At 46.8% G+C, this 18,064-nt stretch overlaps 6 protein-coding genes and 2 non-coding genes across 8 annotated transcripts; 4 read left to right on the forward strand and 4 right to left on the reverse strand.

Annotated features, from left to right (window-relative positions):
* Nucleotides 1-262: 262 nt before the first annotated feature.
* Nucleotides 263-1,351, forward strand: YALI1_B26153g (uncharacterized protein; the record flags this gene model as incomplete). Its single annotated transcript, XM_501119.3, has 1 exon — nucleotides 263-1,351. The coding sequence occupies one exon, from the start codon at nucleotides 263-265 to the stop codon at nucleotides 1,349-1,351; it is 1,089 nt and encodes a 362-aa protein (XP_501119.3).
* A 1,196-nt stretch (nucleotides 1,352-2,547) lies between these two features.
* Nucleotides 2,548-2,988, forward strand: YALI1_B26175g (uncharacterized protein; the record flags this gene model as incomplete). The annotated part of the gene is made up of 1 exon (XM_068282130.1): nucleotides 2,548-2,988. The coding sequence occupies one exon, from the start codon at nucleotides 2,548-2,550 to the stop codon at nucleotides 2,986-2,988; it is 441 nt and encodes a 146-aa protein (XP_068138231.1).
* Nucleotides 2,989-3,631: 643 nt separating this feature from the next.
* YALI1_B26205g (uncharacterized protein) lies at nucleotides 3,632-5,503 on the reverse strand (the record flags this gene model as incomplete). The annotated part of the gene is made up of 1 exon (XM_501121.3): nucleotides 3,632-5,503. The coding sequence occupies one exon, from the start codon at nucleotides 5,501-5,503 to the stop codon at nucleotides 3,632-3,634; it is 1,872 nt and encodes a 623-aa protein (XP_501121.3).
* Nucleotides 5,504-7,446: 1,943 nt separating this feature from the next.
* Nucleotides 7,447-8,487, reverse strand: YALI1_B26235g (mitochondrial 37S ribosomal protein mS42; the record flags this gene model as incomplete). Its single annotated transcript, XM_501122.3, has 1 exon — nucleotides 7,447-8,487. The coding sequence occupies one exon, from the start codon at nucleotides 8,485-8,487 to the stop codon at nucleotides 7,447-7,449; it is 1,041 nt and encodes a 346-aa protein (XP_501122.3).
* Nucleotides 8,488-10,765: 2,278 nt separating this feature from the next.
* On the reverse strand, nucleotides 10,766-13,672 carry YALI1_B26271g (uncharacterized protein; the record flags this gene model as incomplete). Its single annotated transcript, XM_066094197.2, has 2 exons — nucleotides 10,766-12,104; nucleotides 13,404-13,672. 2 exons carry the CDS (start codon nucleotides 13,670-13,672, stop codon nucleotides 10,766-10,768), a joined length of 1,608 nt encoding a protein of 535 aa, XP_065950269.2.
* Nucleotides 13,673-15,751: 2,079 nt separating this feature from the next.
* Nucleotides 15,752-15,838, forward strand: YALI1_B26307r. The gene has a single exon. It is a non-coding gene; the product is annotated as a tRNA-Trp (tRNA).
* On the forward strand, nucleotides 15,838-15,912 carry YALI1_B26308r. Its single transcript, XR_011031467.1, has one exon. It is a non-coding gene; the product is annotated as a YALI1_B26308p (non-coding RNA).
* Nucleotides 15,913-16,007: 95 nt separating this feature from the next.
* Nucleotides 16,008-17,222, reverse strand: YALI1_B26322g (uncharacterized protein; the record flags this gene model as incomplete). Its single annotated transcript, XM_501124.3, has 1 exon — nucleotides 16,008-17,222. The coding sequence occupies one exon, from the start codon at nucleotides 17,220-17,222 to the stop codon at nucleotides 16,008-16,010; it is 1,215 nt and encodes a 404-aa protein (XP_501124.3).
* Between the last annotated feature and the right edge of the window lie 842 nt (nucleotides 17,223-18,064).

Raw genomic sequence — 18,064 nt, forward strand, 5'->3', positions numbered from 1 at the left:
GGGACCTTTTTGAGTGGAGACAATTGTTATTCAAAGTCCCCGACGCCAAAGAAAATCACACACCTCATCTCTTGCTTATGCTACAGTACCACTTGCATGTAACGTGGTATGACTCTATACTTTTTTCGCTGACTCTATTCAGACGCTTGTAACGTTATGTTAGCAGCCCGGATAAATAGAACCTTGTTCTCTCGGGGCCTGGAAGAACGAAAGTAAGATTTTTCATCTGACGAATTCTTGACAACTACACAAATCACACATCATGCCCGCTATGCACAACGCTTCTAACGCTCAGGGAGACCGAAACCGGACCGAGGACTGGCGAATCCGGGGCTACAACCCTCTCACAGCCCCCGATCTGCTCCAGCATGAGATCCCTCTGACCAAGCAGTCCAAGGCCACCATTCTCAAGGGCCGACAGGACGCCTGTGATATTCTGGATGGTAAGGACGACCGAATCATTGTTGTGGTTGGCCCCTGTTCCATCCATGACCCCAAGGCTGCCATGGAGTACGCCGAGCGACTCAAGCAGATCTCTGACAAGCTGTCTGGCGAGCTTCTGATCGTCATGCGAGCCTACCTCGAAAAGCCTCGAACCACCGTTGGCTGGAAGGGCCTTATTAATGATCCTGACATGGACGGCTCTTTCAAGATCAACAAGGGCCTGCGAGTCGCTAGAGATCTCTTCGTGAAGCTCACCGAGCTCAACCCCATTGCTTCTGAGCTTCTGGACACCATTTCTCCCCAGTTCCTGGCTGATCTCTTCTCTGTCGGAGCCATTGGTGCTCGAACCACCGAGTCCCAGCTTCACCGAGAGCTTGCCTCTGGTCTGTCTTTCCCCGTTGGTTTCAAGAACGGTACTGACGGAGGTATTAAGGTGGCTCTGGACGCCATCCAGGCCGCCGCCCACCCCCACCACTTCCTTTCCGTCACCAAGCCCGGTGTGGTTGCCATTGTCGGCACCGACGGAAACGAGGACTGCTTCCTGATTCTGCGAGGAGGTTCCAAGGGCCCCAACTACGATGCTGAGCACGTCGCCGAGGTCAAGAAGCAGGTTGGAGAGACCAAGGGTCCCCGAATCATGGTAGACTGCTCGCACGGCAACTCATCAAAGAACCACAAGAACCAGCCTCTGGTCGCCTCTAACGTGGCTCAGCAGATTGCTGCTGGTGAGAAGTCCATTTGCGGTCTTATGATTGAGTCCAACATCCACGAGGGTCGACAGGACATCTGCGATAACAAGGAGGACATGAAGTACGGTGTGTCTGTCACCGATGCCTGCATCAACTGGGAGGACACTGAGAAGGTGCTCGAGGAGCTGGCCCAGGCCGTCAAGACTCGACGAGGTTAGACACTGAAAAACGAGGTGTATTATTTAAAAGCTAATAAAATAGAATAAAGCGTATTGATGGAGTGATAGGGGTACAGTACATAGTGAGTGTGGACTTGTATTCGTGGGTGGTACTGTAGTGTGGTGGCAATGCCCTTTTTTGGTTTTGGTTTTTTGCAATTGAGCTGTTGATACATTACTTATATTTACTTAACTAACAATTGATTTTTTTCTAAGTAATAAAGTTCTCAACTGCGATAGGCCCATCTTACTGCACAGTGAGACTTCTGGGATTCTCATATTTTATAGAGTTTAATGTATTATGTTGTTATAAAATAAAGATGTTGGAAAAGATACACATCTACTTGTACAAATACTTGGAAGTCATTGGTTGAAGACATGTGGAGTACATGTACAAGTACAAGTACTTGTATTGGAATTGTACTTGTAGAATCACCTTCATATACTGTCTCCGATCAACCGCTCCAAACATCGCATCCAATATGCAGAGTGCATGTGTTGACGCGAGTTTGATGATTATTGATCTGCCGAGAGACTCACAAATTCGAAGGATTACAAGTACTACAGTACTTGTAAAATGCAGATGTACTTGTACAATTAACAATCCAGGTTATTTATTCCTACGATGTCTTCTGAGTTAATGTATCCGTGGATCTACAACAGGTACTTGTACGATACTCGAACTGCAAACATTCTCGAGACCTACAGACGTCCTAAAAATGCGGGGTGGACTGCAGATCGGAGGTTCGGCGTTTGAAAACTACGATCTCGATTAATTCGTGATGAGGATGTTTTCTGAGGAAAGATATAATATATTTTGAAATCCCTGATTATCTAGGATTATATTAATATGTTTGAAAGTTGTATTTCACTTAGTGTGTTAGAGAAAAGATGCCTCCAAAATCTCATTTATTGATTATCTAACATGTAGGCGAGCCGCACTAAGTTGAGGTATGTAACATCTCTAACACAGCCTCGAAGCCGCAATACTTGGTTGATTTTTATGAAAAAAGAGTCCAATAACAACAACTACAATCAGCATATCTCCCTATGACCTTTTATCCGGCTTCAAGTGCTTCCTTACCCCCACTTTCACACCTCCTTCAATTCAAGGTTCCCCCTCATCAATAGCCTGTCTCAAAGTATCTTAGGGCCAGGATAAAAGAAACTGGAGGGCCTCAATTTCTTCATGAATCATGTTACCTCACGAAATTTGCAGTCTCTTTTTCACTCATTGCGATCTCGAGGAGTGTCTTGCGCTCGGTGAGACGTGCACAGCATTCCGCGACTCCCTGATGGATGTCGATGACAGCATTATGCGTCGCAAGGTGAAAGACCGAATTCCCTGGATGGACATTGGGGGTGCTAAGACGGGAATCAACACATGGATGGATTGTGCAAGGATCATTAGAGCCAGAACGCAATCGATGAAGGATGAGGACAAGGAGGCCACAGTGGTGCAGTATTCGGGCCTGCTGTTGCACTATTGCACAAACACAGTGTCTTACTGGATACTGTTACTTTTCAAAATTTACGTGCTCAACTTGCTGTTTCCAATTTCGCGCATGTCATTCAAGTTCGTACTTGACCTGGTCAAGGGCAGAGAGAGGAAGGAATTGAAGCGACTGAAGGTGTAGCACCAAGGACTCGAAGCCTTTTATTTATATAACGAATAAATTATAACAACCAACTAGAGCAAATAGAGAGACGCAGTCGATGTAGAAGTAGCTGTTCTACAGAAAATGGCCGAGGTTCTCTCTTTTTCTAGGTTCATGAACACATCTCTCTCCGTATTAACCATGGACCACTGTTACCTCCGACAAGACAAGCAGCATGACTGCTTAACTAAGACGTGATACGAAACTCGAAACTTCCTGTTAAGTACTTGGTTAAGTCAGATAGTATATGAGATGAATGTATCCAACCTACCAGTAATCTATCTGGTACGTCTCCACCCATTTAGCCAAGCACATCTACACACGAAGACGTAGAGACTTTTTATGGCAAAATGCAGGGGCCTCTGGGAGCTTTGTGTCACCTTCATCAAAGCGCTCAGTATCATGTTCGCTATTTTCATGAGCGGCTCAGTATACGAAATCATTTTTTGGTGTTCCTCCTTGGGCACAACATAGCGTGTATTACAGTAATTTGTCTCAAAACAATGTAATGCCCACATGCTCTACATGTTGATTATTTACAAGACAATACAAAGCAGATCTTTGCATCGATATATCAGTTTGACGACAATAAATTAACTCATTGTATCATTATAAATAACACTTACTCTTCCTTTTTGGACCATTTTGGCAACTTGGGGAGGGTTGTAACCCTCTCATACACAGCTCCGACAGCTCTTCCAGCAATGAAGTTGTAGTAAGCAATCTTGCCCCAAATGTTGACGTCCTTGTTGGCTCTGATTCGAGCCTCAATAGCCTCCTTATCTGCTGCCATGTAATCAGGTCCCTGACCAGGACTCCAGACTCGACCTGAGATGAGATCTGCATCTGCTGATCGTACAAACTTATCAGTCTTGTAGTTCCAACCTTTCCATCCAAAATAGCAGATGGCAAAGACCGCAACTCCGAGATATGTTCCAAAGGGGTTCTTCCAGGAGAAGGGGTCTTGCTTGACAGATGCGTAGCCCATACCAGCAAATAGAAAGCCTCCAAGAACGAGAATGAGGATAGGTAGCAGAGGGTATAATGGTTGCTTGAGAGGCAGGTCAGTCAGAGGGATTCCCTGTACTTTGAGTGCCTGTCTGAATCTAATGGAGACAAAACCAATAGACATCCAGGTAAGAATAGCAGAAGCTCCAGTGATGTTCATGAACCAGGTGAAGACTACAGCGTTACCCCAGATGGTCGTGAGGAAAACAAGACAGGAGATTGCAAAAGTAAGCAGAAGCGCTCCAATAGGCACGCCTCGCTTGTTGACAAGTCCAAAAACGGAAAACATTCGCTTGTCATGAGCCATATTCATGAGCATCCGGGACGATGCAAAGAAACACGCGTTTACAGCCGACAGAACAGCGGTCAGAAGAATGGCGTTAACCACATGTTTGGCTGCCCCAAAACCGGCATCTTCAAACACAATTGTGAACGGACTCTGGGCGACATCCGAGTCGTATGCCGCTTTCAGAAGCCTGTCATCTTTGTAGTTGATACACAGTCCAATGACGAACACAGTCATGACTAGGAAGATCATGATTCGCCAGACAGTAGCTCTCACCGCGCTAGGAATAGATTTCCACGGCTTAGCTGTCTCTCCAGACGTCAGAGCCACAAGCTCTGTTCCTCCATAGGAATAGAAACAGAGAACAACGACCTGGAAAAACCCGCTAAATCCCCCGACCCAAGCCTGTCCGTTTTTCAGGTTACTGAGACCAGGCGAGGGTACGGCATTCTTGAGTCCGTTCATAGCACCCCAGTCGTAAAATAGGCCGATGATAATGAACGCAACAACAAAGAATACCTTGATAATGGCAAGCCAATATTCAGTCTCTCCATACGTTTTAACGGAAATCAGCTGCAGGAAAAACATGGGCACAATAATAACAATAGCCCAGACCCAGGAGCCAATATGGGGCGCCCAGAACTGAATGATAATTGCAGCAGCGGTCAGTTCACTCGGAATACTGAACGCCCATTGTAGGTAGTAGTTGATTCCCAGAGCAAAGCCGAAACTGTCATCCACGAATCGACTTCCATAGTGCGCAAAGGCACCTGAAGAGGGGATGTAAGAGGCCATTTCACCCAGACAGATAACAACTGAATAGACAAATATACCGACAATAATGAAACAAGTAAAACAACCCATAGGGCCCACAATAGTGATACCTTGACCGAGGGATAGGAAGACACCAGTACCGATCGTTCCTCCTAGAGCAATGAAAGTGACATGTCTGGAAGACAAGCCGTTCACAGTCTTATTCTCTTTCTGACCAAAGATCTTTCCGTAGAGCCCTGTTGGCTTCTCTTCGGTTTTCGAAATATCAGATTCGCCGGATTCGTGGCTTTGAAATGCAGTGATCTCGTTGATGTCCGTGTCGACGACGACTTTCGACTCGTCTTTGCTGTCAAAAGCTGGGGGAGGCTCAGCGTAGACGCTCGAGAGCTCGAACTCCTCGGCAACCACCTCTGTTTCGTTTTTCATTGGAGCTGTCTGTAGAGTTACTGACGGAAAAGTACCACATTTTATAATACATCATGTTTTAGTACGAGGTTAACCTTGTGCACAATTGAACGACCTGAAAGTAATAAGGAAGAGACCTTGAAAACATAAAAGCAGAAGGAAAAGCATCAGAAATGCATAAAAGCCCTGTATGTTGACTGACTAACGTGATAAATCTACCAGCAACACAGAGATAGCAGTGTCGTTGTTTAGATCAACACTAGAAAATAGACTTGTGACATCAGGGGGGGGTGTGCTCCAGCCCTCTTGGTAGAAACCACACAGATTCAGGGAACTCAGGGAGTCGAAAAGAAAGTGATTATGAAATGGTTAAGAGAGCAATTCCCTTATTATCAACCACGATCGACTAGTTCTGGGAACGACTGATGGGGGTTTCGAAAAGTGCAGAAGTAGTGAGGAGTTTATGTGGGTTACAGTTACCAGCCGCCATATATGAATCGATTGTTGAACAGAGCCACGACAGAGTGGGATTTCGGCAATATATCTAAAATCTGACTACATATATATATTCTTGAGTTCATTAGGAGTTCGGTTGTTGTACATTTTTTCTACAGTGCCCCCCTAACACTGTGTAGGGGTACCTCGAAACAGCAACAAAACGCCGTCTTATCAGCCACATTACGCCATCCATGCATCAACCTTGGGGAAATGAAACTTTCGTATATAAGCTAAAGTGCGGCTGATGGTTGGAAAAATCTGGTGGTATTTTAATCGTACAGGTGTCACGTGCTGACAACGAGGCAATCACCCCCTGATAGGTACATGTAACTGGTGATCTACACCGAAAACGGCGGTATGCATCCACTGAGACTCTTATCTAAGTCTCACGTTGACAAGCTCTGATCTGATCAAGACTGTGAAAAGTCGAGCTAATTACAGCAGTTCGCTTAGTTGGTGTAGGTTGTGTTTTAATGCCTTGAAGACAGGTGAAGCTTCTAAGCACGAGTATGTTTAAGCCCGTGAAGCCTTTTTGAAATCTGTTTGAGGTCTTATCGCATAATAGAGTAAGGTGTGCTGAGAAATACGAGCAGCTTGGAAAATCGAGAAAAGAGGAGAAAATATCAGATATTTGAGTATGGGGGTATTATCTAATGCAAGTTCTACTGAAGAGCAAATTGCATTGATTCATTACTTACTGTGCCTTCATTAGTTTTTCTTACTATTTCATCTAAATCAAAGTCTCAGCGACGCTTAGTCCTATAGTTGAGAAGATAATGACTGAGATGTGAAGTAGGGCTCATATACTACACGTGTGGTATCCTGGATGGTAAAGTCTTACTTCGGAAATTGGTCGCGCGATCAGTACACCCTTCGAGAGCTTCATTGCAGACAATATGAGTTATTAAACAATGGTTGTAAGTCGTTATAAGACAAACAAGCCACAGTTCATTGTCAAACTTGTCCGGTGTTTTAAACCCAACTTCATGGGATCACTCTATTTGTTGTGATTTACTACTCTGAGCGTCTAACTCGCAGCCACACATCTCCATTTATTTCTGTTTTAATGCCTTATGCTTCATTTTACTGAGGTCATGAGGTGTAGATTGTGTCACAGGTGAGCATTTCACAGAGTAGGCATGATAATCACCGAGCTTTAACAGTATGTAGTACAGAATGTCCAATGATACATACTCTTAACTCACCAAGTTTCTATTATTCGACCTGACTCTCAGTACCAATGATCTTTGGGCATCTCGGACACTGTTCCACTCAACTCAAATCGCATCGCATATCCATTTTACGAAACTCTCAAACAATATTCACGTTGGCATTCGTAGAGTTCCACATTACTCATGATTCATACTCCTGTCTTCTTCTCATATCATCATACATAGCATCATGCTTCGCACTTGTCTATGCACATCTTTCACTATTTACATACTTCACCATCGCGTGACACCCCCTTAAACGTAAGGTCCAAACAGCTCACTCTTGCTAAGATCTGTCTGCTTCTCAAAGTGGTCCTGGAGTCGTCCCTTGACGACGTTCCAGTCAATCTTCTCCCAGAAGTTGTCGAGGTACTTTCGCTTGCCAAACGCGCCGTAGTCGTTGAGCCACATGTGCTGCCACACGTTGACGTTAAGCAGCGGCTTGAGATCGTGCAGAATCTTGGGCTGTGCCTGTCGCATCTGCTTGGCCACCTCCATCTTGTAGATTTTGTTCTTCAGAAGCTTCTCCTCCAGAGCGTTAAGCTTCTTGTTCTGAGCCTCGGCCTGGAGCTCAGCCAGAGCCTTCGCCTCATCAGCCTCGACGGCTCGCTTGGCAGCAGCCTCTGCAGCCAGCTCGGCAGAGTTGGTGCCCTTCTTCTGGATGAAGCCGTTGTTGTAGGTGTTGACGAGATGTAGTCGGCCAGAGTGCTTGCTCAGCACTAGCCATGTGTATCCATTGCCGAAAATCGACTCGGCCTTGGTCAGCAGATGTTCTCGGAAGGCCTCCACAGTACCGAACGACGTCAGGATCAGGTCGTACAGAGCATCGTCAGTGCCGGGGTGGTTGCCCCAAGCAGGGGTCTCTCCGGTGGCCAGAGCAGGCATCACAGTCTGGTAATCGGGGTCTCGGGGGCTGACGTAGAGTCCGTGGTACGCATCAATGGGCTCAGAGACCTCACCGGGCTTGACAGTAGAAGCTACACCCTTGAAGAAGAAATCGTTGGCAAAAGCTCCAGAAGCAAAGTGGTGGAGAGCATCCTCGGACCGGTTGCAAGTTTCCAGAGCCAAACTCTGCAGATCAAGACCCTCCAGCTCCTCGCTGCTTGCCAGACCCTCGTTGACTCGCTCCAGCATCTCGTGCTGATGTTCAAACCACGCAGACTTGACGGTCTCGGCCGACAGAAACTTGTTGATCTGAGTGGGAGCGGCCTGAGAGCCGAGGCCAGAGTATGCAGGCATGGTGTGCAGAGCCCGGCCCAGCCGGGGCACCAGAAGAGCTCGTCGAAGAGATAGCATTGTGGTGTGGTTGTGCTGTGTTGGTGTTTGTACAAATCGTTAACCTGAAATTTTCACCCAAAGTTAATTTGTTGTGTTTTAAGGTTATTTAGGTGTTTATTGGGAAGTTGAGTAATAGTACTTGTAGTCGGGTGGTGGAGGTCGAAGGATGTCAGTCGTTCAACTAGAATAAGAAACGGATGACAGTTATGACACAGCAAATGTGCAGTACAGGTGAATACACGAAGGATATGTAGTTAGTTCGGAATATAAACCTCTACGGAAGTTCGCATCACAGAAGTCCAAAAGATGACGTAAGCTACAGCCCATTGTGGGTAGAGTTACAGACCAGAGACTGACGTAGAGGATGTTTACGATTGAGACCAGCTACTTGTACATACTGTACAGAACATTCTCAATATATCAGCAATTTGTTATAATATAGAAAGAGATGTGTGTGGTGTTATTTTTAAATGTTGTTTCTGATGAATGACAGCCGCAAAGAGATAACGGCTTCCATGAACATACCATTCGAATAAGAAGGAAATTCCTCTTTCCATTGATATGCTACAAGGCTTTATTAAACCACTCCAATGTCGTCGCATTTGCGAAGTCGTTTTCGTGCTGGTTTTATCTCCACTACATATACAACCCTAATACTTTAATACCAAAGACCAGGGCAGATAACACAAGCCACCTCTGGGAGAATCAACCGAAAAGATGGTAAAGTCGGAAGCGGAACAAATGTTCTACTTTTAATACCCTACTGTAGGTGAGTCCTGTCTCACATCAACTACAGTAATAGCTATTGGAACGTGAGAGGGAGTTGAGTTGAATGTTGTGAACCACTCATTATTAGCACTCATAATTGGAAAATACTAAAAATAGCCATGGCAACCATTTCAGTGTTATCCAAGTCCCTACTTGCATGGTACAGTAGGTAGAACAGTTACCCTATCCTTTCTTTATTCTACCTCCTCTGTCAATATTATGATGAAACCGGGTCTGTGGTGAAAATATTCATCACAGATTATGAGTAGATCTGTCATTCTGTTCGAACTGATTACATTTTCTCTTTACAAATGGAAACTTTCCCGTTTTTACCTCTGCCGGATTTAGATCTACACCACTATTTCCCCTTCGGCTCTGGATCCACAAAGACACTGTTAATCAATACGCCAGTCGCTGAGACACGCCAGCACTAAACAGGCAAGCGTAAGTAATAAACACGAGGAGTTATGGCGACAACATGATGGTGGTTTTCAGATTGGAGCTTCAGTAGGGGGACCAGAGGTGATCACAGGATCCATTTTTAGCATCGTCTAGCACCTAAATTTCCATTTCTGGAGCATTCATTTGCAGTACCTCGGTACAATATCGATTTCCGATGCTTTCATTTGGGCTGTAAAGCGATATCAGTTCCAATGCATAAAATATATCTCCACGCGATAATACTACATATGAGAACAGTGGTTACGAGATGAATGGTCGATGCCAGCCTGGTGTGCTACACGAAATCTTTCCATGAGCTATACCACTCTGCTACAAGTAGACCTTGAGAACTTCTGAATGTCCATACCATTTACTTCTAGGGTCCAAACAGTCGGATGTTTACACCTCCGCTTAGACCTGGAACGCCAATATTCTCCGCCCTTGCAGGAAGCAGGTGTGTAAAAATATAATTACAAGGTGCACCGAAACGAAAAGTGAGCAAAATGAATAGAAACAATAAAAATAGATGTACCAATGTGTACATACAGTACGAGTAGCATTGTACAGTAGTACAGTGGCCCAAAGTTGGGCAAAATGACTCAGTTCACTCGAGCAATCCCAATTGAGCCGTATGTACTATAGGGCTAGCCAATAAATCTAGAACTTCGCAATCCACAAGCTAATATAATTATGATCTAGCCTACTGTAAGCCGACAGGCCATGATGATGAGTCGAGGAGTGATACTTTGGGTGGTTCCTGTTCATAGAGCACATACAATGCCACCATTACAAGTACTCGTAGCAAACTCCAGCTCGTATTACAAGTAGACTACAACAAGGTGAAAATAATCATATCCTTCTCCTTATCTTCCATCAAACACTCTATAACTACATACTCATTACATGATATCGAGACTCTAGAATTCTAGGTCATAATTGTGCAGGTTGTGGGTCGAGGGCAATTGATCTAGTTAACCGGTAACTGATCAAGCACGCCACGGGAGACAACCAAGTTGTTGTGGTCTGACCACTCAGCACTAGCTGTTGCGTGCTTGTGGGTGTGAATCAGACGTTGTGGTGTGCTCACTTAACTCCTTCTTCTCACCTTGAGACTCTTGACTCGTCTCAGGAGACCGTTGCTCTCTGGCGACACCGCCTTCTCTCCATAGTATTCCTTGCCTCCCTTCATGTCACTATCATTCGAGTATGTTCGGTAGACACCCTTGGACGAGTCGTTTGGTCGAGGGGGAGGCGACGAGTCGGATCCAGTGACTCCCTTACGCACCCGCTGCACCAGCGACTTCTTTCGGCCCAATCCAGAGTTCTTGTCCTGGTGATATGACGCCTCAATGTCAGCCTGTGATGCTGGGGCACCGTCCAGGAACGTTGATGTGCCGAGTCCCTGCGACGCGGTTCCGTGCACCTGGTCGGCCTTGTTAGTGGGATCGAATCGGGTGTTGCCTTCGGCTCTCTGCACTTGGGGCCCCGAGGGAGCCATATGGGGCGCCGAAAAGTCGGAAAATGCCTCTGTCTCTGTTCGTCCCCAAGCGTCAATCTGTTCTTCAGAGGGCTTGGCGGGGCCCAGAGCATTGTTGGCGCCATTGACGGGGAAGGCCGCCACGGGTGCCTTGAAATTGGTGCCCTTGTTTCTGTGGGGTCTGCAAGCATCGAAGGGACCGTCGTGGTGGAAGCCAGAGCCAAAACCAAAGCCCGTCACATCGAGCTTGTCGATGGTGTCCAGAGGCTGGCCGGTCTTGGACAGACGGCCATTGGGCTTCTGGCCAGCTGCAATGGCAGCCTCACGGTCCTTTCGCTCCTGGTACCGCTTGAACTTTTCGTACTCTCGTTCCTTCCGAGCACGTCGTTCTTCAGGGGTCTCTGGCTTTCGTCCTGACCGCTGGCGCTCCTCACGCGAGTGCGAGTGTGAATGCGAACGGGTCTGCGACGAGTGGGTGCCTCCCGAGTGGTCTCGTCGAGAACGGGGAGGTGGAGGAGCTCCTCTCTCGTTATCCTTTTCGTCGCCTCTGCCGTACTCGTTTTTAAAGGTTCGGGGAGGCGCATCGTGGAGCACGTCGTCGTAGCTGGGCAGGTCACGTCCCTGGAGGTCGGACGACGAGCGAGGTCGGTTGGTGGTACGGTTGGACATAGCAAAGTCGCTGTCCTTGTTGTCTTCAGTGGCGTAGTAGGTCACGGGCCGCGAGTTCTGCTGCTGCTGAGGGGTGCGAAAACGCGTTCGTGAGGCGGGAGCAGAGGAGGGCTGAGACGAGGCCCAGTCTGCGGTTGCTGCAACGTTAGAGTTGGCGGAGGGCGAGCCCACAGGCAGGTCAGGGTTGGGGTACGCGGGGTCCTGGGGAGACAGGTCTGCCAGGAATGGGTTGAGCGACATTCGGTTGTTGTTGTTGCGGTTGGGCGCGGCGTAGCTCCGGCTGCGTTAGTGGTTGGAGAAGAGATAGAGGTATTTTCTTGCCAGAAAGTGAAAACCAAAACCAAAACCAAAAGTAATGCTGCGTTTAGTTTAGAGTGCGGTGAGACGACACACTCTACTCTCACACACGCACACTTCACAACATGGCTGGCGCAACAAGGTTTTGGGAGCATGCGATGTGCAAAAAAGGGGCAGAAGACCTTCACCAGGAGGGCGAGTGAATGAGGCAGTGTAGCGAGGAAGCCATAAATGGAGCTTGATAACGGAGGAATCGGCGAAGCGGAAGGCTATAGAGGGCAGTGTTTATAGCTGAGGCGGTATGCACACTGCGGCACACTGGATTGGATTGCAATTGCTGGCTATGAACTGTGAACTGTAGTGTGGTGTTGAGCCCAAATGGACCGCCTTCCTAACAAGTAAAACACGCACACAGCACAGAACACAGACACCCGCAAGAAGAGAACACAGCAAAGACGACCACGCCACACATAATACCACATGACGCATGGAGATTGCCACACAGCCTCAGTCCGGGGAAGAGAGATCACGTGACTAACACCACACGAACGCGAACATAATCACCAGCGCACAGCCCGCCACACACAGAATTGGCACACACCACTGCTGTGGACGCGCCAAGTATCATATAAGTAGCCCACAAACTCACCTGTGCCGCGTGCCATGGTAGACGTCAGCTGAATTTAGTGTGTTGTGGCACCCTTGGCTTTGTGTGTTCGTTGCTCTCCCCCCCTCCTTTGCTTTGCTTTGCTGTGCCATACTCCAAGTCTGTAGTCTGCGCTATCCGAATCCGTCAGCAGAAGATCGATTGCCTCAAACTGGGTTGCCATGCTCATACTTTGATATGTTAGAGGGCTTAATCGCTCAGCAAGTGAACCCTACGAGCAACGAGGTGCATCTGTCGTCATTTAATTCGTGCGCGTGTTCCCTTTGTGTCGCTTCTGTCATCCGGTTCCATTCCCGTATTCTTTTTTTTGTTTTTAGACCAATTTGCCACACGATCCCCGCTCTGTATGTATGTGGTGCTGTGGTCTGGTGTAGAGATTAACATGACTAAGCCGTGTTAACACGATTTATCAGTAAAAGCCATAAATGTGGACTTCGTTTGACACAGCTGATAAAACAGAGTCGTCATTAGTCTCCGCTTCAGCACCACTACACCTGTGTGGGGGTCCGTTCACTGTCTCTGCATGGCTGATGTAACCATCTCTCCAAACCCAGTCATCATAACCATGAAACCGTCATAATAACGCCGAACCATTGGTGAAATCACAATACTCACTTATCAAAGGAAGGAGAAGCAACCCGCGTCTCCCAGATGTCGCCAGGTTCAGAAAAAGGCGAGTTGCTGCGTTGATCCGACACAGATCGGATCGTGGGCGGTTGCAGACTGCCGTATGAGCTATGTCGAACCGATCCGCTTCCCTGCGACGAGTCGGAAGCGGTCCGTCTAAACGGGTTCTTGGAGCCCGTTGTATTAGGGGACATGGGCGGCGGTGTGGCCGAGCTGAACCGAGCCCCGGGAATGTGCATTGGGGGGGCTGTAGACATTATGCTGAAGATGAGTGAAGAAGAAAAGAAAGGTGGTGGTTGATTAGGTGCGATGTAAGAAATGTGCTGTGTGCTGATGTACGGGTGCGTACACGTTGTCTGTGTCTGTGTCTTTGCACGCTGCTGATGCTGGTGCTGTTAATTGTAGTGTTGGTGGGGTTGATGTTGTTCTACTGGAGATGTGGAAAAGGAGAAGAACACTCGGCTTTGTCCTTGTCCCGTTCGTACTATGGCACAGCCCAACCAAGCTTTTGGTTTGGCACGTTAAAAACGTTCAACCCAAATTGGCATTTGGCGCTACACGAGAGGCGCCATAAAATGGTACCCGGAGAGGCGATAGAACCGTAGTGGACGCGTATATCTGTTCTATGATCACATATGAATGGATCAATCAAAATCCTGACTCTTTTTATATCACTTTGACCCATCTAGAGGCGTCACATTCGTTCATGTTCATACTCCTACTCGGCTTTATGTAGCCCGGCAACCGTATTGTGGATCAGTACGACAAAAGGAGTCATCGAGAGAAGAAGTTAAGGACCTGATGGCAGAGGAGATAACACATTATCCAAACAGTAAAAAAACTCTCCTTCAGGATCCCCAAGCTCTCCCTTGCAATCGCCCCTTGAAGATGCGGTATTTGTGTGTGCCCAGATAATATTGTCCAGTCATCCTCTCCCTCTCCTCCACTTACCCCTGATGGGAAACTGACCCTAAAATATGCAGGTGTGGTGCGCGCTAATTCGCGTGCCAGCTCAAAAAAAGAGTTCCCCACTACTTGTAGCTGTTAATAGTGGCTTGGAGACGTGTCCAAGATGCGAAGCCGGTTACCACGTGGATAATAATCCATCGCATGTGTTTCTGGCACCTCTAAAGCACCATCTTTTCCCTACATGATGACGATCAAAACCGTTGTCGCTTCTTTCCACTTTTCAAGACATGCCCTAAATTAACGTTGCCCCCTTGGCTCAAATAGACTTGGGATCGGAACCAGTAACAAAAGCGGTAGTGACAGAGATGGATAGGGCAATGATATTGACAGCTGTACAGCACACGCCCAATTCGTGTACAGTGCAATAGAATACATACGGTACGAATATACATTTGAACTGGTAAGTCACAGCGTCACGTGACATGAGAACATTAAGACTGTGCTGTAAGCGTTACATTATGCCCGATGCAAAGAACTCGGCTGTATTACGACAAATGTTTCACACAACTCCCATCTGTCTGTTTGGTTGCATTTAAAAAATGAGTTTAATGAGCCTAATGTCAAGTCGCCAATCGAGATCGACAACAGGAAGAATGGTAAACAGAAGGGAGGCGTCAGGGGATTTATGGCAAGATATTAGTCCTGACGTAGAGTGCAAGTGCTGTAATATCGTACTCGTGGGTCGGGGTAGGGTTTATCGTATTTCTACTTGGTGTCTGTAACATCGCCTTTATTAGAGCGGTGATTCGAAAATTTTTTGATCCACCCACCCCCTCCCATCGGCCCCTTGAACAGCAGCTTGTTCTCCCTACAGACAAACCCAGAAACACATGTGGACGTGCAGAGATGACGCGGATCGCGCCAATCACGTGGGCAAAACACTGTCACATTCTTGGAACAATAACAAAAGCTCGATAGACTCTTATTGTTTGCGATGGAATGTCGTGAGCAAAGTTCGTACAGATGCCCAGCCAGCAGTCGCGTGGGCCGAGCACCGCAAAACACGGACATCAAACAATAACAAACTATGCGAGTTGGTGCGTTAATTGAATACAGCGCGCACCTCTATCACGCCCTTCTTTAGAAAAATTTGCACCTGCGTTATTGCACGAGGCCTGGCGCGTTATGTACACCCCCCGCCTCTAGTCAACTTCGCGACGAGAATTTTTTTCAACGTCGCGTTCCCGAGGCGACACACGTGATATAAGGGTTTATATGGATAAATCACGTGTTCTTTAATACAAAGGAAAAAATTCCGACCCCAAAGCTCCTTTTAATTGTCAATTAAATTCATTTAAAAATAAGGTCACGTGACTTTGGAAGGTTTAGATTGTATTGGTTCAACGACAAAAAATATAACGCGTGTTGATGTGGTGGCTCAATGGTAGAGCTTTCGACTCCAGTCAACTATGGTTGTAATCGAAGGGTTGCAGGTTCAATTCCTGTCCATGTCATGTTAATGACAGTGGAGGAAAAAAGGCCGGTTTGATTCCGGTAGCTTCTCTAAGCTGATCAACACTATTTTTTCACGTCAGTAAGTGAGAATTTTTTTTTTTTGGTCACAATTCATTAACTTCTTACTACAAGTAGTACTTGTAATCATTACATGGTCTCTTCGAGTTCTCAGATGTTGTCATTGGCTCCAACAGCAACAATGTTGGTCTCGTCAGTGTAGACAGCTTGAGCGACACCGATCTGGTAGTTGTCGAGATCGTAAACGGCGTATACAGATCTGAGGAACACATCGCCAAACAGAATGTTATCACTAGAATAATCTGTTGATTGGATGCCAAAAACACACTCTGTCTGGGTCTTATCGTCAAGCAACTCAGATAGGTGAAGAACGAGCTGGTCAGCTCCAAGAGTGATGTCGGTGTTTCCAAATGTCACGACAACATTGATATCGGCATCGCAGGCGATGTACTGCAAGTTGGTGTCAGCATTGGTAGTTTCGTTTAGGTTGATATCACTGGACAGACCGTAGAAGACATCATTGGGCATATAAATGTACGAGGTTCCAGAGTCAAAAACAGCAGCACTGGCTCGTCCATACGAATTTCCGTTCCAAGACACGTCGCTGTAGGGAACGGAGAAGTCGTCGTGGTCAGCCAGGTCCAGCACCTCCAGGTGACCAGAGTACTTAGCCGTATCAATGCCTCCTAGCAACAGAGTACCCTCAGTAGCATTAATGGAGTTCAGGTAAAGCGAGTAGACGGTTCGGTCAATCCATCCCTGGTTGACGAGCTGAACGGGGAAATTGGGGTACTCGTTCTTCACGAACACAACAGACTCAGAGCCCTGTAGAGAAATTCCAAGGATACCGCTCTGAGCAGAAGTGTGAGTTACAGCAGCAAACTGGAGGTTCTCGAGCTTCACCGACCCGATGGACAGAGTGTCAGTTCCCCAGTTACCAGTAGCATTATCACCAGAGACGTACTCGATAGAGTAGTTATTTCCAATGAAATGGTAGGAGGAAGAGTCGAGGGCATTGAACTGGCCGGTGAAGTCACAGGCGTGGTTCTCACAAGACTGTGTAGCGTTGGATGCGAACACCCAGAGGTCAGAAGATCCGGTGTCCAGAATCACGTTAAAGTCCTGAGCAGGAGTTCCCAGAGACAGAGCAACGGAGTAGTAGTACTCCTTGTTGGTGATTGGGATCTGGTAGGTTGAGGATCTCTTTGAAAGAGCAGGGTGACGAGTGGTGTTGTGGTGTCTGGTCACTGGCAAAGCCACTACCTTGGCAGCGGTAGGAGCTGCAAAAACTGTGGCAGCCAGAGTAGAAAGGAGGAGAGTAGATAGAAGCATTGATCTTGTTTGTCTTATTTCAATCGAAGACATAAGGGTTGTTTATATAGATTTCGTGAGCGGGCACTCCTCGAATTCAGGGTGGGCATAAGGGTCTAACTCTTGATTGAAGTTTCTTTTATCAGATCAATCTCGGAATTTTAACTGACCAGATGCAACGTCGAACGTTTATTGTCTCACCAGTCTTCGGGTTCATCTAAGTTATGTCTTCGTAAGTCATGATGAGTATGTATGGATTCACTGTTGTCTGTCTTAACTGGCGGTGTCGTGGTTGCCTTGGTTGCTTCGATTCAGACAAGGACGTGGCAGCTGCGAGACTACCCAGAAAGACTTTCGGTGGAGGAAGAAGGGTCTCGTTCAATTTGACTACTTCTTCCTAAGAGACGCTTTGATCTGATTAATATCGACATCCATCCTTCCGTAGCAGTAATAACAGTAAGATTCAGGGTATGTACTGTAGTCGTGTGTAGCCTTGAAGAGGAACACTTTGGATAGCAGACACTTGAAATTACTCATAATGAATGTTGGTGATTGTTGTAGCCTCAACAATAACCAACTTTATCAGCCAGACCAGAACAGTTTCCAGTAGACCATGGAACCATATCCACCTTGGTTGATGCCGTGAGCAGGAATAACTGTCACACGCTCGATTTACCCATAAGGCTTCTGTTAGTTGACTAAAATAAATGCAAGCGGGCAAACTAAACGCGAATACCTTCAAAATCCCTCTCGCAATTCAGAGGGCCCACTTTTCTGGTCTTTCTCCAACTCAATTCGTACTTTAATCCAATTGAAGAACTATTTGAAGAGACTGTAGATGGAGTAGGTGCGTTGTGGCAGCTGAATTCAAAGGAAGGCAGGATCTGTTCTGTCAT

Source organism: Yarrowia lipolytica, chromosome 1B (assembly GCF_001761485.1).
Source record: "Yarrowia lipolytica chromosome 1B, complete sequence".
Classification (NCBI taxonomy): Eukaryota; Fungi; Ascomycota; class Dipodascomycetes; order Dipodascales; genus Yarrowia; species Yarrowia lipolytica.